This window comes from Drosophila guanche, unplaced genomic scaffold, assembly GCF_900245975.1.
Source record: "Drosophila guanche unplaced genomic scaffold, DGUA_6, whole genome shotgun sequence".
Lineage (NCBI taxonomy): Eukaryota > Metazoa > Arthropoda > Insecta > Diptera > Drosophilidae > Drosophila > Drosophila guanche.
The window spans coordinates 12632893-12658105 of record NW_022995743.1 but is presented as its reverse complement, the minus strand read 5'-3'; the positions used below and the strand labels follow the sequence as shown (position 1 = coordinate 12658105).

The 25213-nt window shown below is 46.0% G+C and overlaps 1 protein-coding gene across 42 annotated transcripts in view; it reads right to left on the bottom strand.

Moving 5' to 3' along the window:
• Positions 1 to 25213, bottom strand: part of LOC117589543 (dystonin) — a 66118-nt gene that overhangs the window by 30644 nt on the left and 10261 nt on the right. For 16 of the 42 annotated variants that reach the window (XR_004574222.1, XM_034281559.1, XM_034281551.1 and 13 more), the window contains exons 2-16: positions 24300 to 25068; positions 20128 to 20189; positions 19997 to 20014; positions 19856 to 19915; positions 19508 to 19597; positions 19236 to 19406; positions 10670 to 10949; positions 9689 to 10602; positions 9240 to 9608; positions 8072 to 8990; positions 7174 to 7804; positions 6921 to 7056; positions 5880 to 5963; positions 5079 to 5300; positions 3 to 133 (exon numbers count right to left, since the gene is read on the bottom strand). Coding sequence is in view for 41 of the 42 variants with exons in the window: in XM_034281559.1 (XP_034137450.1) it covers positions 3 to 133; positions 5079 to 5300; positions 5880 to 5963; positions 6921 to 7056; positions 7174 to 7804; positions 8072 to 8990; positions 9240 to 9608; positions 9689 to 10602; positions 10670 to 10949; positions 19236 to 19406; positions 19508 to 19597; positions 19856 to 19915; positions 19997 to 20014; positions 20128 to 20189; positions 24300 to 24828 (4616 nt within the window). In the remaining variant the exon portion in view is untranslated. Of the gene's footprint in view, positions 1 to 2; positions 134 to 268; positions 497 to 5078; positions 5301 to 5879; positions 5964 to 6920; positions 7057 to 7173; positions 7805 to 8071; positions 8991 to 9239; positions 9609 to 9688; positions 10603 to 10669; positions 10950 to 11090; positions 11864 to 13965; positions 14118 to 19235; positions 19407 to 19507; positions 19598 to 19855; positions 19916 to 19996; positions 20015 to 20127; positions 20190 to 24299; positions 25069 to 25213 lie in introns of those variants that run through there. The other 26 variants (XM_034281780.1, XM_034281896.1, XM_034281886.1 and 23 more) reach the window with 16 other exon arrangements.

Genomic DNA, 25213 nt, shown 5'->3' with positions numbered 1-25213 from the left:
ACTGTGTGGTGCTGTAGGTAGTCGTATAGAGATCCTCCGGGCGTGCAGCATGGCCATCGCCAGTTGGCACGCTGCCCGCACTGAAGTCAACCCTAAAGGTCTTGAGCGGTTTCTGTAGACTCTCAGCGAATTGCTAGACAGCAAATGAAACGAATTTGAATAAGAAACATTTTATGGGAAATCAAAGACGATGCAGTCGCTGGAAACTTTGCGGATCTTGGGCGGAGTTCGGAGTGGGGAATGGATGGATGGATGGATGGAGCATTACCTGAAACTCGAACGCAAAGTCGTAGTCACTTTCCTCTGCCACTTGGACAGTTGTTGTGGTTTTGGTTTGGGTTTGGGTTTGGCTTTTGGTTTTGCTTTGGGCTTTGGTTGTCGCCTTGCGACCCGATCTATGCTGTGGCATGTCTAGGGCTTTGCTTTTCGTTCGATTCAGTTCGACAAAGTCATAGTCAGCCTCTAGATTGGGCAAGTTTGGGGCTTCTTGAATGCACTGCGCGAGAAACAATTAGAGATTTACTTTATACGTTTGGCGATACGAGTGTCGTGTCGTGTCGTGTTGGGTCGGGAAGGGAAGAGTCGGGTCGGGGGTGGGGCTACAGCGCGTCACTTTTGAAGTCCCACTGTCGAGATTCGAGTGCCGCCGAGAACTGGGAATGTTGTTTGTTTATGGCATGCGTTAATGTCTTTTTTTTTTTTTTGCTTTTGTTGATATGATACGGCCCCTCAGATAAAGTCACAGGCGATAAAGTAAACCTAAGAATAGCGTTGATGGTTTTTGGTTTGGTTCTGCAGAAGAGTCTTCCGCCAGACTCAGGGTCAGCTCAAGCTTGGATTCCCTCGATTCATATGCCGGATTTTGCACTTATAACTTCCCTCCCAAAAGCACACAAACCCACACATACTCGTTTCTTAATTATAGTACTATCAGCACCGACATGAAGCACATGAAACAAAACACAACAGAGAGCACACATACGAAAAGCCAAAACCCAAAAGCCTTAATGGAAATAGAAATGACGCTATGTGAGAGCAACAATTAACACAAGCCCTATCGTCGGGTGATTTCTGCTCATCCTCCACACGACATGTATTTTGTTTTCTGTTTGGAACAATATGAGCAATGAAAGCAGTGAGCAGTGAGCAGTGAAAGAAGAGGGCAAGAATGCATGGAAGGGCCATGGCAGAGCAGGGCCGGGGTGCTCGATATCTCTGTATATGAATCTGAATTATAAACGGGTGATTAACCCGCAAAGAGTTCTATTTGCTGTTGTGAGGCATCCACACGCACGTATTTATCTTTTTATCTTTATTTTCCGTCTATAGGCACTCGTTCTCTGTGCTTCAATGTCTGACATATGGCCCGAGAGTCGTAACTTCACTCAGGATTGCACTGACGTCACTTATACTCGGAATCAATTGCCAGATGAAGTCATTTCGAAAGGAGGCGAACCTGCCTTTTGCTAGAGTGATCAACATTCTCGATTTGCATCTTGATTTGAAATTGAAAAATACGAGTAAACGACTGCTGCTGCTGCTGCTGACAGCCCACAAGGTTGCCCTAGAGTTGGTAAAAGCAACAAATAAATTATAATTAACAAAAACACGCATACACACAGTAAATATACGAGTACGGGAACAATGATGTCATCAGTGGCGAATATTTGATTTGAAATGAAACAAGTTTTTGTCGAGCACAAAACACAACAAAAATGAAATAAAATAATAATCAGAGATGTTGCGAGCGTTTTTCTGTAAGTGGATTAAGAAGCTACTTGGCCCAAATCGAATGCACAGGGTCCGTGGGGTTGGGGATGCGCTTGACACTGATAACATGACTAATACGCCACGTTGTGCCGGCATTCAGGCAAGGGAGAACTTACGAGAACAAGAGGCATAGCGAGAGAGCGAGCTAGCCAGAGAGGGAGCACTGCAGAGAGAGCTTTGCAGCATGCAGCAGTCTGTCTGCAATGACAGAGGCGAGGTCTCTGCGAGACAGAAAAAAAAACCGAAAATAGGCGCCTGTCCCCCGTCTAGTGGGGACAAAGACCCAACAGAACGAACCGAACGCTCCCTTTCATTTCTAGTTTATTGGGCACTGAAATATGTTAGAATGCCGCTAAAAATATATATTGAAGAGTAAAACAAACGACGCCAGCCGAAACACAAATGGTCACAGCCGCGTTTAATCGATAAAAGAAGGAAACGATGCCAGCAAAAGTGCAGGAAGAGGCAAGAGGCAAACGCACTCCACTCCAACATAGTTGTATTTCCACGGAAACCAAAACATGCCAGCGATCGATCTCTCTCTCTCTCTATCTCTCTCTCTGTCCTGTCTGATGGATTGCACCTCCATCGATAAGATTAACGCCGCAGCCCTGACACAGTCGATCTGAGGCATTGATAGGAAGTAATAATTCATACAATTATTAACTAAATATTATTTCTGATAATTATTTTAGTTTCTTTTCTTTGCTGTCTTTAATTTTAGCAGCAACTGATAATGGTTTGAATTTTTGTGGGTTTATGCAACTTTTAACAATCCGCGCGAGTCCATGCCATGACTCTTATTATTGTTATTTTTCTTTTGGTGTGTGTTTGTGATTTTTTTGTTGGGGTCTTTTGTACTTTCATTAACGCCAAATACAAAACAAAAATCAACATTCTGTCTCTTGCGGCATGCTCTCAAGGCTATATTAATAATGTATTTCTTTTATTTTCATTTTCACACTCTCGAGAGTGCTTCGTTCTGTTCTGTTCTGTTTCTGTTTCTGCTTTGAGTTTCTATGCGAGTTGTATTGAGAGTGAAGTGACTTCATTTTTGGGCCATTTTATACAGAATGTAGAACTCTTTTGGCTGCGAGCTGGGTACGTGGGTTGGCGGCAGTAAAATTTAAATTTCTATTAACAAAATAAAACCGGGCCATGCGACGCGATTCGCATTTAATTGAAGAAGCGAGAGACCCCGCGACACCGACACTGACGATGGCACGGACACGGCGACAGACACACTTTCTATACGGCCGTACTATGTGACATCATGTGGCCCATGTGGGCCGTATGAGCAATGTCCGGCCTTTCTCTTATTTATTCCTCCAAACATAATTACACGTTTCTCACACAATTTAATTTTTCACGAGTACGAGTAGTACGTATACGCCTTGCAACTGTCCGGCCGGGCAACCTTTGTCGCTGTTTTCTGCCCCTTTGTCGGGGTTTCGTTAGCCGTTTTCCGTTCGCTCTCACACACACAACTCACGAAGAAGCGTTGCGTCGTTACACAACCACGTCGCTTTCGGAACTGAGTGGGACAGGCAGCCAGAGCAGAGTGGAGCTCTAGCTGTGGCCCCATCGCATGTGGCGAGTGAAGAGCGACAGAGAGCGAACGAGCGAGCGAGCTTTTGGTGACTGCGCCGCTGATGAGAGAGAGAGAGAGAGCGAGTGAGAGAGTGTGCCATAGAGAGAGCTTACAAATGCCGGCTGGCATTCCTCAGCTGTTGCGCCAAAATGATAAACAAGTCGTTTACAAAACAACGGGCTGGAGTTGGGGAGGGGAGCTTCCAGTGCTCTGGCAAAAGAGTTACGCGCAGAAAGAGAGGGCAGGAAGGGGGCTGCTGTTGGGGCTCCAATTTAAAGTCGAAAACAATATACGGAAGTGAAAAGAACAAAATTCTTTGAGAATTAATTTCAAAGAGAAGCGCGAAACCAGTTTGACAGCCTTCTAACCTTCTAAATATAAAAACAAAAACAAATACGATGCCAGCATATATAAAAATACATTCATTCACTCTAGTTAGGCCAGCAGACCGCCCAAGCTATGCATATCAAGTTAAGCCGAAAGCCGAAGGCAATGCTGGTAATGGAGTCACTCGTAGAGGTACAACGTAATGATGTCACCTCCAATAGCTGAGACCTTGCTGCGAAGGCAACGCTTGGCTCAAAGGCTGCCGAAGATTCCCAGGCTACTATTTTGGCACAGATGAAATCACTTTGAGAAAGGTAAATTCACACATGGAAAAGTAAAGATAAATGGAACACATTCTAGAATACTCGACAAAGGATTGCGCACACTGAAGAGAACTTGTGCGAGAGATGCAGAGAGAGATAGAAAAAAGCCCAAGAGATATTACCAAAGTTGATTGAACCCATATTTACATTGTAAGATCAGCAGAAGTGCCTTCACTTTGGTAAACAAGTTACCAAACTTATGGCCAAAATAGCTGCCCAAGTCGATCTTTTATTTGAGAACCTCCTCTTGGATCGTTTGAGCCAAACCCGTTGTCAAGAGTTGACAGATGGCAGCGGCTATGGCGACAAAGATGTTGATGACGTGCCACTGGCATTGAGTTCTTTTGGCTTATGACTATCGGATATCGGTTGGACTCATTAATATTTATAGAATTCAGCGGCGTCACACTTAATTTGAAATCTGTCTCCCATTTGCCTAATTGGCCAGCCACATTACCATGGCTATTTTCATGGTTTCATCGAGCTACTCCTGATGCAATATTTATTTTTATATCCCAAACTTTGTACAAATTACTGCATCAATTCGCTCGCAGGAGAACAAAAAACAGTTTAAAATTGTTATTGAATTAATCAAGCCGTGATTTATGGCGGCAGCATTTCAAGCGTTTGACACTCGGCGGTGGCTGTGGCTGTGGCCCATTGACGGAATGTTTGGACAATTCGTTGTGACTAGATGTGATGTCATTATTTGTGTGTCTGCCATTCTGAAGGTTAATTTAATAATAGTTGAAGCATATACAACAGACACAATGACAGACACAGATGGGAGGCACGAAATGATACAACTGAGTGACGGACAAGTCGTATTTGCATTTGAAAACTCTCTTGCGACTGTAGAAAACGGAAACGAAAACGAAAACGAAAGCGAAAGCGAAACAAGTTTTCTGAACTTGAACCTGGGAATTATGAATTTAACACCCGTTGACAGGTCTAGGCCTGTACCTTTGCCCATGTGCAACATGAGCACTGACGTCAGTCCATGCGCCACTCCAATCCGATCCGCAAAATATCCATTGATAGAGTGGGGAATGGGTATAACTACTCACCAGACCATCGCTGCCATTGACTTCGATTGCGGTTTTTAGCCGCTGCGACAGTTGTTCCAGCAATCTGTCGTATTTCGTATTGAGATTGTCCAAACGCTGGCTGTAATACTGTGTGGCACCCGGATCGCTGTCCGCCGGCCGCAGGTCACGACGTGGCGGCGAGAACGATGGACGTGCCTCCAGCAGCCAATCCACAAAGCGTAGGCATTTACTGTCGTAGATCTGTCGATCCGTTGCGTTGTTTCGATGGTTGTTTGGGTTGGTTAATTATCGGTTAAATGTTAGTAAAGTTTGTGTGTTAAACAATACGCTTTTTGTTGGTGTTGTTGTTGTTGTTGTTGTTGTTGGGTTCTCAAGGGGATTGATATATTTAGTGCTTTTTATTTGATTGATTAATCAATACGACATTACTTTTTGGTCTAATAATTGCTTTTTAATTGTTTTAATGTTTGTTTGTTGTTTGGTTTGTTGGTCAATATCGGTTGTGGTTTTCTGTTGTTTCCCAAGTGTTATTAACGCACCTTTTACCCACAAAAGAACTTAAATTTGAGCCTAGTCCGAGAGGCTCAAAGTGTTTTAAAAAGCATTAAATATATGTGTAGTTGACAGAGTGGGAGGAACAGCTAAGAGGTCGAAATATTTACACAATCACTCGAAACACAATTATACCCAAGTGCTGGCACTCTGCCACACAAAGCACTGGCACTGACCTATCGCAACCCAATGGAAGATCGCAGTCGAGCTGCGATATGTCGCAGTTGTCAATCACGCACACAGGACACAGGCATAACAAATTTTTACCTTAGCTTCGCGAATCAGTCGTCCTCCAGCCACGTTGACACTTTCGATTTTTGGTTTTCGTTCGATTGCAGCTCCAAGCAGTTTCTATATATGAGGGGTTCGAGGGGGGTTTTGTTTGACAACAAATATATTGTTATATTTGTTTGCAGGATATTTCATTGGTTGAATCATTCATTTTGTGTGTGTTTTATAGTGTGTGATAATATTTGTTTGAATTGGTTGTGAAAATACATAAAAAATTAGACAAAAATACATATACAATTAGTTTTCAACTACAAATACGATATATAATACTGGGGGGCGGTGGATATATGTGTATAATAGATATGGCATTGATATGGGTATGTTTTGGTGCAGCTTAGGGGGTACAGAGGGAGACAAACTACACACACAACTAATAATAAAATGCCAAAAAACTACCAACACAAATTTGGTATCAATTTACAGAGTGTGGTGGTGGGGAGGGACGGGGTTGATACCACCTACATATAAGGTACTCTCTACTTGGTTGTTGTTGGTTTGTGTGTAGGTGGTGGCCATAATTTGGCCACATTTGGACTTGATATGTACATATGTTCGAGTGTGTGTGTGTGTGTGTGTGTGTGTGGTGTGGGTAGCAGAATCTGCTCTTGGATTAGACAAAAATAACTACTGCAAGAGATATATGTGTATACCATGTACGGACAAGGGACAACTCGAGTAGATCGTTAGACAAATGGCAAATGGCAAATGGAAATGGGCGTACAAATACAATAAACAATTAAAATACATTTAGAATACTGTATCGTGTCCCAGCACCAACGGATATTGAGCAAATCTACTTCTTGGGACAGGATTCGGACTACGAATTCCATTTACAGCTACAAATATATATATATACTTTGTGTTGCCCCGAGGCAGGATCAGGGATAGTCCCAGCTACTAGTTGTTTCGAATAAACTGTACAGGGGAATGCAGGGGATCTATACAGGTTCTATCATCAGATATGGATAATTGAATTGAATTGATCTCGGGTCATGAATGTGTGCTGTGTGTACTCACGTCTAGCTCGTAGGCCGAGGTGGCCGTGGGCATGGCAGAGAGACGCTCTGTGGTGCCATCCACCCATGATTCCTCAACTTGCACGCTCGATTGGAGATTCTTCATCAGCCCAATGGCCGTCTCGCATGAGCGCATTCTGTAAGAGGGAGTGCAAACGATCGTTGGTGTTAGATGTTAGAGCACAGGTTCCACCTCCATTCCTGTGCACAAATGAAGCGGAGCAACGCTTGCAGGTGGCACTGGCGCTACCTACCGCTCGCCCAGCTGATTGCAGACCGAACTCCAGCGCGTGTTCAGGCGCTCCACGTTCGAATGGAGACGCTTGAGATCGCCCAGCACCTTGGTGGGCACACCCATGCGTCCCAGCTGATCGGCGGCATCGTTCATCTTGTCCATCTGCGGCTGCTGTTGGGTAATTATGTCCTGCATGTGCGTCAGTTGCTTGAACACCTGCTGCAGGCCCTCGGCCGTCGATGGCAGGTCATGGTGCTTGGCCAGCTCGTTCTCCAGCTCGGAAATGACATGCTCGTTGTCCTCGAGTCCGGCCAGCGAGGCCTCCAGCAGCTTCAATCGATCCTTGTGCAGGCCGCTCTGCGTGTTCAGCTCCTTCCACAGCTCGTTCAGATTGTCCAGCGACTTCTTCAGCACGGGCGTCTTCAAAGCAATCGTGCGGAATGTCTCCTGTAGATGCTTCAGCTCCGGCTCGAGCAAATGCAACCTGCGCTCATAGTCGCCATGGATCTCGAGCACATGTTCCAGGGAGTCCAGATCCCGCGGCAGTGGAGCCAGTATAATCTGATCCAGCTCCCGGGCCATATCCTCCAGCTTGCCCTTGATGGCAATGCACTCCTCGGTGAAGATGCGGCTTGCCTGCTTGCTCTCCTCTGCAAAAAGTTGAAAAAAATAGCAATATTAGTGACTGCCTTAAAAAGGATTCCCTGGAGGATTACCCCTCGTTTTGGCACTCGCGAACAGCTTCTTCATGGCTGACTAGACTAACCAAGACTAAGACGAGCCTCAGGCAACGAGACTCAAGCGGGCAGGGCATTCAATTCAATTAGCTTTCATCAATTAAGTGTGTGCTACGCTTTGCTCTACTGGGGGGACAGCTGGCAAACGCCAGCAATTGAATGGCCATCGCCCACACTCACCTTCGGCGCGAGCACGCTTCTCGAACTCATCGAACAATCGATTGACCTCGTCCATTTCACGGCGCAGGCGTCGCAGCTGCGGATCATTGGGATCGCCCTCGCTGAGCAATTTGTCTGCATCGTCGTTCAGGGCGCGCCTGATGGCCGTGCGCTGCTCGGGGCCCATGGCAAGGAACTGATCAAAGTCCCAGCCCTTCACCACCCGAATGGTGGCAAAGATCATGTTCTGGCGCAGACGCAGATGCTTCTTCTGCCACAGGGCCACGGAGCGGTCGAAGAGACGCTTCAGACGCTCGGCAGCGTCGATGGCCTCCTGGTCGGGCGGTGGCAGAAGCAGACAGGCACCGGGTATAGAGCCCTCCTGTCCCTTGGCCGTCCTCACGCGCCACTTCACACGTCCCGAGTTGTCCAGCAGGGTCACCGTTTCGCCCTTTTCGATCTGCAGCTGTCCTTGCTGCTTGTACGCGCAGATGGCCTGCACGGGTCCCTGACGGTTCACCGGCTGGCGGCGCTTGTTCAGCGGCACAATCGTCTGTGCGCGACGCTGCAGTGTGGCCACCGTCTCGCCAAAGCCATTCAGCTCCTCGCGCAGATCCTGCATGCCACGCAGCAGCGTCTCACCCTGATCCAGGCCAAAGTCGGACTGCGAGAACTTGCTGTTGAGTATCTCGTCACGCTTGGCCAGCCACTGTTCGGCGTCCTTGATCTCGCCAAAGAACTGATGGTACTCGGTGGCATGCTTCAGGTGCACCTCCAGGCAGAGGGTCAGCTGCAGCAGCCAGGCCCACTGCTGTTGCAGGGCCGTCAGATGTGCCTCGACGCACTTCGAGGCCGGATGCTGCTGATTGAGCAGAGCCTCTCCACGGTCCAAGATGGTGGCAAAGTGCATCTCACGCTTCTCCAGCTCGGACATAAGGTTCTACATGAGAGAAGAGTGTCCGTATTTTGATTAGTGCTTTGATAAAAAGTATCGAAAGAGAAGTGCACTTGGTCGGAGTTTGCTTTTCGATTGAATTTCAATGGAATTTCATGGTATTTTTGAACCAATTCAGATCTTACCTCGTCGCCATTACCAAATGCACGCTTGCAGAAACAAAATAGAAGCACAACACTCATATGAAACTAGCTCTAAGATAATGCTCGATCGATCTCTCTCTATCTCTCTTACCTCATAGTATCTGTGCACGGAGGGCAGATCGAGTTGCTTGTCCGCCCAGTCGCGCGTGATCTCCACCTGTTCCTTCTCATTGAGCCACTGTAGCTCCGCCGAGGCTTGGCCCAGGAAATGCTGCAGCGAGTCCAGATCGGACAGACGCTTCGTCGAGGTGCTGAGCAGCTCTGCGTAGACCTTTTGCAGCTGATTGAGTCGCTGCTGGTAGAGATTGAGCTCGTCACCAGTGAACTTTGTCTGCTGGCGCTCGTCGTTGAGTATTTTCGAGTGGAACTGATCGATGATCTTGTGCTCGTGCTGCTGACGATCCAGTTCCTCCTTGACCGATGGCAAATCGCTGCCATAGTCAGCGGCAAGCAGTTGTTTCTATGGATAAAAAGACAGAATGGATATAAGACTCGGTAGGACTCTCTCCCACGACTCTCTCTCTCCCTCTCTGTACTTACCAGCTTGTTCTGGCACCATTCAATGTGCTCCTGCAGATCGCGGAAATGGGGATTCGTGTCGATCTGACGGGACTCGACGACCATGCGCGTTTGACGCGTGACGGTCGTCTCATGGACGGGATACTTCAAACCTGACAGCTTCTGTACGAGGTTCGTGTGGAAATTGGTGCGCAGTTGAGCCCAGCGTTGGTGCAGTTTGTTCACCTTCTTGTGCAGCTCGCTCACATGGGGATAGCGGCCTTCGTTGAGCACATGGCAGTCCTGGTTCATGTCCTGTATGGGCTCCTCCAGATGCCGGATCTCCGTCTCGAGGGATTCCACAATGCTCTTGGCATCGACGGGATGCAGCCGCTCAATGCGGCGACCCTCTTCGACGATCCGAGTCTCCAGATCAGTCAGCTTTTGGTCCACATGCTTGATCTCACGCTGCACCTTGTCCGCGAGACGCTGCAGCCGCTCCAAGCGCTCGATCTCCTGCTGCAGTATCACCTCACGATCCTGCAGGGCTGTGTTCATGCGGTACCAGGCCTTCTCGATGGCATCCGGTCGTAGTTCGGCCTCCACATCCACCTCGCCCACTGTCTCGAAGTACCGCTCCAGCTCCTTGTAGATCTGAATGAGCTTGGACTTCTCCCGCTTGCGGGCGCTCACCTCCTCGCTGCGGAAGCGCTGCAGATCGCTCAGCAGACGCTTCATCTCGATGAGCGTGGGCGGGAAGGAGCGCTCCTGCAGGTAGGCGGTCTTCTCGCGGCACCAGTAGATGAATTGCTGGGCCAAATCGCGGTACTCATGCACGCGACGTTGTGACTCCATGTCGAACAGTGGATGGATCGAGGGCGGCTCCGGGAACACATCGTACAGCGACGAGATGTACGTGATCAGAGACTTCTCATCCGGCTCATTGGTGTCCACATCTAGGGAGAATCATTGTGAATCATTAGCTATGGCATCAGAGCTGAAGCAAAAGGTATTTTGGCTTACCCTCGGGATCCAATAGACGCGTCACTCCATACTCCTTCTCCACAATGTGGAAGGCCGTCTCTAGGCGGTCACGTGGCCGATCGTTCCTTGCCTTTCGCCAGTCAAGCAAGTCCGGTCGGTTGCGGTGCACCAGGGCCGAGAAGGCCAATCCATCCCGCCACGACGATGTGAAGTCGTTCACACGCACGCCCGGATACCGAGCCGTCGAGCGGCGTGCCCATCGCAGCAAAGCCTCACGTGCGGATACGTTGTCCTCCTTGCCCACAACAATATCGGAGATCTGTCGAGCACAATAGAATGTCCACAAAGCGTTAGTAAAGGAATCAGCAGCATGAGGAAAATCATTATAAAGGAAGCAATTGGAGCAAAACTGAGGAATTTATATAGAACCTTTTCCCCCGCCCCCCCAGACACCCTTTACCTCTCTGCGCTGCGTGGACGACGACTCAATGGCCAATGGGGCGGGCAGAGCGCGCCGATACTCCAGCTCGGAGCTGCGTATCATTTTGGCTGGCGGCAGCAAATCCTCGGCAGGCTGCGCGTTCTCCTCGGCACGGCTCAGCGTGGTCACCTTGCGGACAATGTGCGTGGTCACGCGCCGATGGCCATTGGGAGCCCGTTGCGATGTCTTGGTGCTCTCCACGCTGGAGCCCAGCACTTCGGTGGAGATGCGCTTGTTGCGCGTCACCTGCTGGTAGCTGCTGCTGCTGCTGCTGCTGGCCGCCTGCGCCGTGTTCCCGCCAGAGGGAACCAGAGCACGACTCTCCGAGATGCGTCTGCCATTGCCGGCCGCATCCTGGAAGGTCACCGTGCGCTCAAAGTTGGTGCGCTCGTGGGGCAAGCCCACGCTGCCCAAAGGCGATGTTCCCGGGTAGTCCGTAATCACCGCCTCGACAGTCCGTTCCCGTTTCGTTTCATGGCGGTAGCGCAGACTGGAGTCATCGATGTTGGTGGTGATGGGCGGACCCCGGGAGGAGTGAACCACTTCGCTGCCGCTGCTAAGGATGTCGCCTCGGCCGCCATTCGTTTGCCGCACCAGCTGCTGCGTGCGCTTGAGCGTCGATTGCGAGCTGGAGTGCATTTTGTCGCAGCTATCGGTTGTTATCGATGCTGTTATCGTTTCGTTTTCACTTTGTTTCGTTTAGGTTTCGCTTTAATTCGTTTCGTTTTGCGTTCAATTTGCGTTTCTTTTGGCTATATTTGTGCGTGATTTCAAAATAATTGTTATTCCTTTGCTTTGGATTCGTTTCGTGCTCGCAGACAATTGAGTTGCCGCCGGTCCGCAATTTGCGTTTAATTATGCCAAAGCCAAAGCCAAAGAACAAACCAACCAAAGCCAAAGCCTAAGCCGAAAAGCCCAAAACCCGGCACCGGATGTCTTGTTCTATTGCCCACCGGTACGCCGCCTGCGCCATCGGCATTGCCCTAGACATTGGCAGAAACCCCACAGCGATTGCCAAGTAGAGTGAACCGAACGAACTGAAGTGCTCCATGCGGGAGGGGGGGAAACTGGGTGGAGGGGGCCATCCATCCCATTGTTGCGAATTATTTATTGTGTTGTACGTACACATAATTATCTCAACTGCCTGTCAGTCTTGCTCTGGGCGCTATTTGCTGCTTCTACTGGTTGCTGGTTACTGCTGCTTCTTCGTCATTTGTGTGTGCAAAAAATGCCATCCCATTCCATTCCATAACTACAAGTTCATGTGTGCGCTGCTGAATCATGATGGGCAGCGGATTCATGAGCTTCGCAGGCACGCAAATTTTGCATGGGGAAACATTATGGCAATGGAACAGCAGCACTCCCCGTTTGCTCTGTTCCCGAAAGAGAAACGATCGAAACAGGAAATGAACGAAAGCTCTCGCAAATATTTGGAGTCCAATAATTATAGCAAACAAGCTGCGAGTCCTACAATGACCAAAGTAAATAGAGGAAAAGTGTTTCTAAATCAACAGGACATCCTTTGGTGTATTTGCTGTGAATGCCATACGGTTCACACCTCAACTAATGTATGCTTTGAAGCATTTTAAATAGAAATCTCTTGATTAATCTGCTATATGGCTCAAGATCAATAAGACAGTTGTCATGACCAAAACGCTCGCCCACCCGGGGAACACATACAAAAAAATAAAAACGAAATGTTTGCTTTGCATTTGGAAACGGAGACTGGAGGTTGGAGGTTGTCGTTGCGCCTGTCTACGCCTGCGCACCACCGTGACCAGACCAGGCCAGGCCAGGCCAGGCCAGCACACACACACAAACATGTGGCAGAAAAATGCTAATTGCAACATTTTTATAAACGATCTGCGAGGTTTTAATGTGATTATTCCAAAAAAAATACGAAAACTAAAAATACCTGAGGCTGATGCCTGGTCTTAAAAGTGTCTGTGGAGGCGTCTCTAAGAGGCGTTAATGGCTTGACATTTTCAATGTGCTTTCGTAGCATCTGGTAATGTGGTACGGGTAGCAGTATATGGTCGTTGCCCATTTGGGGTGGCTACTGTTCGGAATGGAAGATGCTCGTTCGGATGCCTGCCAATTTGCATTGCTCAAGCGCTGACTGCAAGGCACTATCAAATAATTTAACAAATTGTCTGTATTTTCGGGGAGCCTCATAAATTAAAATTAATAAAGCAACTGGGGAGAGACAGACAGCTCCAACCAGAAGATAATAATAAACCACTTGAGGAGAGCCGTGTCGTCGTGTCGTTAAAAATGGCAAAAGCGAAAATACGAGAACTAAAAGCTCTGAACTGGAACAGGGAAATGCGCAAGAGGGAGAGGGAGAGGGAGAGAGAGTACGTCATTATTTTACAGCTACTTCTATACTTTACTTTTCAGCCCATTCTCATTCCCATTCCCATTCCCATTCCCTTTCCCGTTTCCATTTGTTTGCAAACAAGCAAACGAATTGAGAAATCCACTCAGATTCGAGACCCACTTTAATAATAAACTCGTCATAAATAAAAACAAAAATGATTGAAATAGGTTTGAGGTTCGAAGCTGCGGAATGGAACTCAATTGCAGTGCTCCGATTGAAATCAATTGGAATTGGCGGCATTTAATAAATCAAACAAAACTGATTGCAGTCGCCTTAATAACGTTGTAGATGGATCCGCAGATCGGATTGGATCGCTTGGAGCGCTCGCTGCCCCCCAGGGTCTGACATCATACGGTACTCGGCAGGAAGGAGAATTAATTGAACAACTTTGCAACACTTTTGGGCTTTGACTTTGGATTGCAGTTTGCACTGGCTTTTTTTTTTGGGGGGGGGGGGGGGGGGGGAGGTAAGCACTTTGTCGGCGGATTGCGATGATGGGAAACACACGCGACGCGACGCGTTCGGTGAGGTTCGACGGTTCGGAAGAGTTCTGGTTCCGCTACGGAACGCATGCAAATATAAACATGGAGAGCGGCGGCATCAAATGCTGTGTACGGCGGCTTCTCGACAACAACTAAACGCGATCTGGCCAAGTTAAAATGCTTAAAGTGTGGCTGCTGCTGCTACTCAGGTGTTGACGTCGATGCCGATGCCAGCGCCAACGCCAACGCCGGCTGCGAAGCGCGGTTACAGGTGAGAATAGAAAAACAGAGACAGAAACCGAAACAGAGTGGAATTGGCACACGGCGATCGCTTTTGTTGCCGCTGCTGCTGCTGCCAGCTGCTTCTGCTGCTGCTGCTTCGGCTTCGGCGTTGGCGTCAAAAGCCAAAGTCGGACTTGTATATGGATATGGAATCGCGATCGTGCTGACAGCTGTGCGTGTGTACCTGTGTGTGTGTGTTCGAGTGTGTGGCTGCCTCTGCCATCCCCGTTATGGATTGCTGGCTTCGCTGCCGCTGCCGCTGCCGCTGCCGCCGCCACCGCTGTTGCCGTTCCACCTGATTCTGCCGCTGCGGTGCCGCTTTGATGACGTATTTGCAGCCAACACCATGGCAACGACGCCAACGTTCACGCCAACGCCTACGCCAACGCATATGTAACGCAGAAAGAACAGCAAGCAACATCAGCAGCAAAGAGAGAGGCAAAAAGGAGAGGGGAAACAACAGACCTCTCTGACTGAGTCTCTTCGTGGGCTTAAAGGGTTCAGGAGGGAAGCGGCTCCCATTCAGTGGGGTACGTCATCACAGGTACTTCTTTTTCCGTATTCTCACACATCAAAAAAGACGGGCCAAAGAATATTAACAATGGGAATTAGAAGAGGAAGAAATCGCAAAACACAGAAGAAACCAAAGAAGAAGGAAGAAAAAGCAGCCCAACAAGACAGAAAAGGAATGCAAAGAGAAGAAAGAAGAAAAAAGAAGCAGTAGTGGAATGTATTAAACAAGCGAGAACAAGTTTTAATTAAAAATCGGCAACAAAAAACTAAATAAAATAAAATACAAAAAAAAGCTTACAAACAGTTGGCCAAAAGCAGATATATAAAAATAGATTCCAAGATTCGTGGTGTAGAATTCCTCCTCTTTGGGCCCGTGACCCCATGATATTTTAGGGTTTTTGCAATTCCAATTTACGAGCAAGTCGCCTCATAACACATCACGACAAGACCATTACACCCAGAGTGACCCAAAAACAGAAATTATGATGATGGTGACCAGGCTTACATCAAATGGCAGGGGAAATGGCAAAGTAAATTTAGAAATGAGGAATTAGGGCTACCACACACCCTTAAACAACTTGCGATGCACAAGTGAATGCTGCAAAAGAGAATCCCAGTGAATTGCACTTCAAACGTATATTTATTAGAGCTCCAATAAATGGAATTAATAGTCTCTGGTGGTCTCTCACTTCTATAGCTGATTTACCCAGACGGAAGTATAAGTTGCTTTGATTTACGTGTGCAGCAACACACTTGGCTAATTAGCATGTTGCATGCCTGAACTGGCTGTCTGTCAATGCCCCATATGGACTAAGACTACAGCTGTTCCAGAGCTTGAACGTGCCGCACAGGTACGTGTACTGTATGTACTTGCTGGCCTGGCTATCGTTATATTTATGTACATGTGTAATAAATACACATTATGCATTAACTGTTTTCAGTGGCTGTTTTATTCACACACACTCTCAAATGGCTACAGTCAACAAAGAGAGTTGGATGGGTGGCCGGGCAGCTAAGAGAAGGTTCGGCCTGGTCCGGTCCGTACCCTGGCCGGTATGCACAAATGTATTGCAAATCTAATTAGCCACTGCAGTGACAGGGCATGCCAGAGGCCTATTAATACCGAGGTGATGCAACCCAGTAAACAAATGCCGCATTATGCTCATAACTATCGTAATTTGAGCAGCACTTTGCACTTGAGGCGTGTTGTTTGTGGTGGCGAAACAAAATGAAACCAGTAGCTGACACTTTTTCATGTCCATTCCCCAGCACCCACCACCTCAGCGGAATCCCCCCCGTGTGTAGCCCTGTTCCAAATCGGAAATTGTGGGTGTCTGCGTGGGCGCCAAGCTGTGGCATTCCTTTGGGTATATCATGGCAATATTTGCCTAGCTGCTTGTAATTTTATCTACATACCTGAAACATATACTAGACTATATCTGTATCTGTAACTGGGCAGTGGATTGCATTGTGTCTAAGTGTGTTTTCCATTCACATTAATTATAAGCCATTTGAGACACGTTTACACTTGTAAACGCTATTCGAGTGCAAACAACTGTCGAGTTTAACTTTTATAGACAGATCACAGATCTTTTGGCATTTGCATACCAGGTGGGAGAGAGGGAAGGAATATTGTGGATGGCTGACTGGTTGCCTTATATGTATGTGCACATCGGCTATCGATTCGATTTATTAATGAAACTTTGTTGCTTTTTTGTTGTTTTGTTTTTTGTTGTTATCTCTTTTTGATTTTTGCCTAAGATTGCTAAAGATAGATTTCGAGATGTCAACCCACACACACACACAGCGAGAGAGAGAGAAAAACCATTCAAAAATTCAGTCATTAATGTCATAAATTAAGACGAATAAGTGCATTTGTTGTTGGATTGTTAACATTCCATATTGGAACCAAACAGCTGGTCACATCTCGCGTTTGCTGCTTGCCTCCCTGCCGCCTGTGCGTTGAAGTCTTTCGTTTTGTTCCTACAGCAGCTCTGCTGCTGATGTCATGGACAGGGCAGAAAATACTTTTATATTTATTTGAATTTCGGTTTATAAGTAATTCTGGTTACTGCCTTTGGCATTGACTTTATTGTAACACATACCGCGACGTATTATAATAAATCAAATGCCAACAAACGAATAACAAATAATAATAATAATAATCTTTTTTCAGCTTCGAACGATGACGTGAGAATCGGTACGCTGCTGGAGCCCAGCCATTGTGTTTCGGTGTCTCGTCTCTCTGTTTGTCAGTTGGCTTTCTTTCGAGGCGTTACTTCTGTATGCCTCGGCGACTTGGCCAAACAACTCGGTTCTGGTATTTTGGCCAAATACAAATGCTGCTGTCTGTGAGATACTCCCCCCCCCCCAACTAACTAACTAACGAGCAATGAAAAATGGCAAATTGCTTGGAAAATTATCTGATGCTCATAATGGAAACGTTTGCCAGAATTGTGGAATCATTCGACACAGATCTCACTGTCTGCCCCCAAGGGGTTGTTCCATCAATTTATTATTCAAATTCAGCAATTGAGAGGCTTAGGAAGTTGATGTGGCAGCCGCAAGGTTTTCCAGAGACTGGGGGATTGGGGGTGGCTTAAAGTGTGCTAAAAACATTAAATCTTTTTAATTGATGGCGGTATAGTGCCAAGTCGAGTGTTTAGCTTTACAAATTGAGTTCGCAGCTCACTAAATAAAGTCTTAAAGCTAAACGAAACATCTCCCAATTGCTTTCATAAATGATCTCTAAGCTCGACATTTTTCTATGACACTTAGAATCTGACGTAAAGCAAAGCGCCTCAAAGTCACTGATTGATTGCTGTTGTGGGTGGTTCATAGATCAAATCGATTTGCTTGCACAATTTATAACTTAATTACAAGCTAAGGAGCGTTACAAACTGCCAGCGGCTGCTGTTTTGCGCAAAATTGCTCCGACTGCGCTCGCGTTTGTCGCACCCAAATGGAAAACAGGAATTGTGTCATAATTGTCAGATGTCGGTTCGGATTTGGATATACTCCATACAGTATGTATATATGGATTTGGGACTGAGACTCCAGATCGATAATTTGGTATGCAAATCAAGAAATATCCTTTTAAGTCAAGATCTGGCTCGTGGATTTGCATATTCTGCTGCCACAGATGACATCAGACACCCGCAACTGCAGCAAAAACAATATACATAAATCCTTGGGTCAGACAATTGTGGCTGCGGCTGCGGCTGCGGCTGCGGCTGCTGCTGTCGTTGCTGTCTGTGGCCAGACAACAGACAACAGACAACAGACAAGAAATAATAAATAAAAATCCCAGCGAAACAGTAAATGACGCGCGATTGAGTTTCACATTGTCAAGTGATTTACAATTCGTTCGCCTCAATTGAATGAGCGCCAGTTGGCAGCCCCGGTGGCTGATGTTGCTGTTGCTGTTGCTGTTGTTTGCCTCATGGTCGGTGAACTGGCAGCATCATTGAGCATTTATGTGCACCATCGATCAAGTCGGAGTCAAGCCACAGCCATGCGAGGCTCCAGGCTTGAAAATGCATCTGCGTTTGTCGCAAATTACGAAATATTCAAGTTTTGTATTGCATCTAGTTGCTGCCACTGCCACTGCTGCTGCTGCTGCTGCTGCAGTTTCTGTTGACACACATACTAGCTGGCTGGCTGGCTGACTGGCTGGCTGGCTGGCTGGTTTGGGGGATTGGTTTTGTGCGGAAATGTGTGCGACATGACGACGATCTTGTTGAGATCGATGATCGATGATGGTGCCGCTGATGAGTAAGCGCCTGCTGCAATCGATTGCCAAAACATCCACGTTAGAATTCGGAAAACGTATCGAAATCTCTTTTGGATATCGATCTCTCTCAGCTTATATTCGATATTATGTAAATGCCCATCAAGTGCATCCCATACTTATGTATACTTTTGGCCCTGGCAGCCGCTTGTTGACGGTTGCCGTTGTGTAGGTGGCCCAAACTGGCTCAATCCATTGGCCGATCAGCCAACTCACGGCCTTGCAGCTGACGAACTGTAGCAGCAGAAACAGCAACAACATTGTTATGTATGTCAGTCAGCGACGGCGGCCAAGAGAAGGCAATCGGGTTGCCTTAAAAGGCGGCGCCGCGTTCGCCAAACATTTTTAGGTAGATCTTGCGTAGCTTGTAGCGTGTCAAGACTGTAGCACGGCGCTGCTGCTGCTGCTGCTGCTGCTGCTAGTGTGTGGGCAGCTGAGTCGACGGCTCAATGAATCGATCGAGCCAACCAAAACGCCCAAATGAAAACAAACTCTGGCCCGGGGGGTCACCTTCAACAGCCGAGCGCGGCGGTACGTGGGCGGAGGTTGTCTAGATGACTTTGAGGTGCCCACAGTCGCGGGACAGTGGGTACGCCCACAGTTTTGCTCCAATTACTCAATCAATGAATGCGTAGAATGACGAAACGCATTACCATTACACGGAATGCCTCACTCACCTGGAAGTGCAGTATAATTGTCCAGATCAGGCCCAGAGTCAGCTTTGGATTGCCATCCACAATGTCCTCGGCGCGTATGTTGACCAGCTTGATCTTTTTGTAGCGCAGAAAATCCAGTGCCATTTGTGCATTCTGCAGCATATGGAAACGCATCTTACCTTTCTCGCGTGGCTAAAGGGGGATAGACAGATGGAAGGAGAGAAGGAGAGAAGGTGGTTGAGCGAGAGCGTGACAAAAGTGAATTGAAATCCAATGAATGGATGACCACTCACCAGGTGTTCGCCAGAAAGCACCTCCAGGAGTGAAAGTAAGTTGTGGCCATCGCGCAGATCTTCAAACAAGTCCACCACACGACGATTTGCCTGAGGGTGCGATTGCGGGTGTGAAAGGAATAATAATGGTACACAAATACACAAATAAGTAAAAGGTAATTTCGAAAATTGCAAATCAATTTAAGAGCTACACAACAAACATGCAAACAAACTCAAATTTTGTTCGATTGAACAACAAAATAAACATGAAAATAAATGCAAATTGAAATAAGATTTCCACGGTATTAATGGCAGAACAAAAAGCCAAAAGAGCAAAACATCAAAGAGGAAGAATACCCTTTCACTTACAGACTGAGAACAACAGGGTATGCCATTTGTGGTAACACAAACATGTAGCATGGTATAGGTCTGAAAAAATGATTTTACATCAGTTGAAGGATTCTGTAAGTGTTGCAAAACGAAACTATGTTGTGTGGATATGGATAATACCTTGGCATACTTCCAATGCTGCTTGGAAAACAAATTTTAAATGTTCGGTTCAGTTCGGTTCATTATGACGGTTTTAATTTAAGCAGAGGTTCCATGTTTTTTGAGAGATGATTAAATCATAGTTTACTCACCTTTTTCAGATGTTTGTTAACCCATTTTGTGAATGTCTTCTTCTGAATGGCATCGCGCTCGTCTAAAGGCAAGAGAAACAGCAAAAGTTCACATTAAAATATAACTCAGCAGAGCTCTTTTTGGTTAGTATTCGTATCAAATCATGCAAATATTCGGGGGAGTTTGTGCCGAAAGTAGACTGATGTGATGCTAAACCTGGTTCTGGTGTCGGTATGGCCTCATCGCTGACTGAGAACTGAATAATTTATGTAAAATATTCAAATGTCGAACGCCCACCAATCAGCAGAACATAAATTATTTAAGCAAACTATTTATTTTCATATTTTATGATCTTCTCTTTTTTTGATTTGTAATTAATTTGCTTTAACAAATGTTTTACAATTTTCTAATTAATAATTGATTTGATTTTCTCTCTTCTCTCTCTCTCTCTCTCTCTTTGTTGAATTCTCGGGTCCTAAATAAACTTTGGTCAGCGTTTTTTTTTGTACCTGATAAACACCGAAAACCGATAAGAAGTAGGAGAAGGAGAAGAAGGGGACCAAACTTTGATTTGTTGTGCTGACACATGTGTGTTCATTTATAGGAAATGTCCAATCTATAGATAAGCTAATGGTCATGTTCTTCTTTAACTTTGGCACAAAACCCCGAACATGTTTCAAGTTGTTAAACGGTTTGTGCGGCAATTAGCGGGGGTAGCTAAACAACAAACGCTGCTTCAGGCTGATGGCTCCATAACACAACATCCATGCAGGGTCTATCGTAGTATCGTCGTAGTAAATGTGGCACATCCCAACCGATTTCCCGTTATCTAATCTCGACTGTAGAACAAAGAAAGAGCCCAGTCCTACTCTGCAGATCCGCAAATAAAGTTCAACGTCAATTCACAATCGAAGCGAATGGAAAGGTCTGCCTTCCCCCCTTCAATAAAGTTGTAAAAGTATTAAGTCGTTCAATAAACCCGATAACCTGAAGTGCCATACAAATAAAACAATAAACAGGGAAATAACAGGAATGGAGGAGGAGGCTAGAAAAGAAAAGAGGATAAAAGCGCCTCAACTTTGAGAGGCAGAAGCTCAAAAGCAAAACAAAAACGACAAAAGATGAAAACAACTGCCGGGGAGAGGGAGGTAGAGAGAGCAACTGTGGGCGAGAGAGAGAGACCGATTAAACGAGTGAAACAACAACCTGTTTGACTGTCGCTTACTCTCTTTGACTCTCTCTCTCTCTTTTGCCTCTGTATATGAAAAGGGTCGAAGCAGAAATGCCCTTGAAATAATGTTAGAGAAGCAGCAAAGGAATTGTTAAATGGGTTAAGTTCATATAGTAATAAGTAAAGCAATTACGGGCCAACATTTAATACATTAATTCAAAGCAAATGATTTTAGCTTGGCGTCGACGAGTCTAGTCGGGAAATCACTGTCTAAAATTTAGAAACACGAAATAGGCGTCCAGGCGATAAGAACAGCTGCATATATAGGGGTGTATATTTGTATGTAGCACTTGGTGATGGATCGAATATTTAAGATTGATGGAAAGCGAACTCTGCCAAATCACATTATAATCAGAGGAGGAACTTCAGTCGAAGATCTCGATTGAAACAGGTGCGGTACAAATATTTATTCCGCATACTAAGTTCCGGATGCTTTTTATAGGTAACACACTTCCTGTACTCTTTTTGCAACTAGAGATCCCTCTCTCTCTCTCTCTCTCTCTCGCTCTCGTGCCGAAGAACGAACTTGAGTCAGAGCTGAAGATTAAACATGTTCCTTCCAGCTCTGACTCATCGGTTTGCAATTTTCCATTCAGGCGCATTCATTCCACCTCCTTCCCCTTCCCCCTCTCCCTAACACTGTCTCTCTCTCTCTTGGACCTTTTCTACCTTCCCACCATTCATTAATGGATCTTTTTCTTTCAGTGAAAATATTTCTGCACGATTGCATTCAGACTGGAATCGTAATCGGGCAGCTCTTTTATCTTCTGGCCAATAACAATAATAGCAACAGCAGAAAAAAACGTTCATAAATATTCACAGCAAATTGTTGTTATTGTTGTGCAAAGGTGTTCGACTTCACACACACACACACACAGATATAGAACGCTATCGGAGTTTCTTCTGTGTGTGCGTGTGTGTGCGTGTTTTGAAGAGCGCGTGATGATGTCACGTTCTAAGTTGGATTCGTTTTCGACGATTAAACGTTCGTTAGGTTGTCTTAGTTATACTCTAACCGAGTGTAAAATTGTTCTCAAAGGTGTTTGCCATGAACTGGAATACTCTTGAGCCCTGAGTATCAACAGGGCAGTCGATTAAGCAGTTGTTGGCACAGGACTAATACGAGCACATACGAACAGACTTCTCTTTATGAACATAGCATGGGATAGGGTATCTAACGATTCCTCCTCTCTCTTTTGGTTTAGTTGCTGGAAACATTAAGAGTGGCTTATTTGATATTTGTTTATGTTTATTTTTGCATTTAGCCGCTGTCATTGATTAGCACTCTTAAAGATATGTCCCACGCACACAATGCACAATAAAATGTTCAGTTTTTTTTCAGTGAAGGACGTTCGTTCGGTGTTTTGACCATTTGCAATCAACAATGATAAGAAACACCAACGATTCCAATGATTCCAACGATTTGCCCGATATAAACTATGAACTCAGAGACTGACAGAAATAGTGATGAGGGAGTGAGGGAATGCAGTAACCAAAATTCCGATCGTATCTATGACAAATTCCCAGCGCCAACGGCGCCAACAAATTAGTCTGAATAATTATTTAGTATTGGAAAAAACAAAACTATACACAAAAACCACTCATGAAGTCAATAAACTGCAAGATCGCTTTGAAAGGCAAATGAGTTCGTTTGGGTTTGAAATTCGTGGAATTCTTACTGTTCATTTTGGCAAAATAGTCGTCTTCGGATGACCGCTGATGATGATGATGATGATCGCCACAGAGAAACCTCATCACCTACAAACCAGCCCAGACTAGGCCCCCACTCTAACCAGTTTTCCACAAATATGTATGTATATTTGATGTACACATTAACAACGTTTGTTTTCTTCTTCTCTATTTCTGATTCCCAACTGAACCTCTGTTAATCAAACACTTTTGGGGTGCTTTGCTGGCGAAAAGGCTGCCCTCGTCAAGGTCAGGGCCTGGGTGACGGGTGACGGGACCCTTTTATTTGAACACCGTTTGATGTGCCAAGAAAGGTGTTTCTGTGTGGTGGTCGGTCTGCGATCATCGTGGGTTTGTTTGCCCAAGAAGTGTCAACAGCTTTGTGAGTGACGGAATATATAGTATATTTTAGAATAATTAATATCATTGTTGGTTAGCCAAAAGCCATGGAGACAGGGGCCCATGACCCTGAAGATCCCTGGTGAATGTGCAGTGCATTTTCGCAAAATATACTCGATACAGAAACTTGCATTCTTCCCTGATTTGGTTTGGGTTGAACGAATGCACATGCTAAAAAAGGAAATAAAAAGAGAATGTCCGAAAATGCAGCCCCATCGCAGCGCCCACGGAAGACTTTTACATATGTAAATTATGTCAATCCTTCCACAAATTCGAATTATTATAGGCAAGATAGATGTAGAATGTAGTGCGACCTATAAGTTATGTATATTCCGCCACTGAAATAACTTGAGAATTATATTTAAATGCCCTGTGACTTTTGTTTTAGCTAGTAGCTGTTTTAGTTTTAGTAGCTGAAGCTGCCATGACCTTGACCCTTTATAATTCGCTTCCAACTTGCAAAACTTCCGTCATAATTGTGTGAGGGGTTAAAAACATGTTTTCGTGTTAGTTAAGCTAAGCGCAGCGCAAAAAAAAATATAGCAACCGACACAGAATCATAATTGGAATTCTGCTTAAGACACAAAACATGCCTAGAACACAGCAGACAAACAGTTTTCAAAATGCAAATGATTTCCGCTCGAGAAATGAATAATAAATCGTTTGGACCATCTTTTGGATTGTTAAATTAAGCGGCTTACAGACAAAATAGTCTTCTCTGCTGGTTAGATTTGTAGCTTTTAACAAAGGGAGAGGTGCTGGAACAGATATTTAACCAAACGAAACGAAACGAAACGAACCAACGAAACTGGATCATGCCTTTGAAGGAAACGGAAACGAGTCCCGCCGAGAACTATCTTTTTGCCGACTTACGCATTATGTCCCAATCTTCAATAAAATGATCCCAAATGGACATGCTACCTTTGAACTGGGTGAGGGCATCCTCATATCCGCCCTGCGGCTGTGACTGCGTCGACGAGTGCTTGGCCTTCTTCGGTGCCGCCGGACTTCCCTCGTACAACGGAGAGGCTGCCGATACTCCTCCTGCTGCTGCACTACCCACCGAGGATCGGTGATGATGTTGATGTTGATGATGATGATGATGACTGTTGTTGTTGTTGTTGCTGCTACTGCTGTAGATCTCCCGATCGCGCTGCTCCCGCTGCGTCTGATGGAAGTCCAAGCTGCCATTGTTGCCACCACCGGGCGACACAGAGATTCGGGCCGGAGACTGGCTGCTGCTCGTTGCATGGTGGTAGCTCTGATGGTGCGACGTCTGCCGCGAGCTGCTCCGCTTCATCGAGTTGGTGCTCTGCTGATGTGCAAGCTGCTGCTGCTGCTGATGCTGCTGCTCATTGGGATCGAAGCCCAGGCGATCTTTATAGTAGGAATGCGATGTCATCTTGTGGGTGGCACAACATCAAGAGCGAACTACAGACTTTCCCTCGGACACTTTTTTTTTTTGTATTTGGGTATTTATAAATTTTTAGCACGTTTCGGAGTTTTTATTTCTGTCTGTTTTGCTTTGCTCTCTGTGGATGGATTTCTTGTATTTCTTCTTCGGATGGCACTTTGGGATTTTATTTTTATTGCCCGCAATTGACAAACGCTTGGAATGGATGGACGGGGGACTCTGGTTTATCTGCGGAGTTGGAGTATTTCAGTACCTTCTACGTATATATAATTTAACGAGCGGCGATGATTCAGACGAAACGCTTGGCGTACTTGAACGTGAAATCATCAGCATAGCTGAAGGCAAATGAGATGCAATTTGCGATAGATCTCTC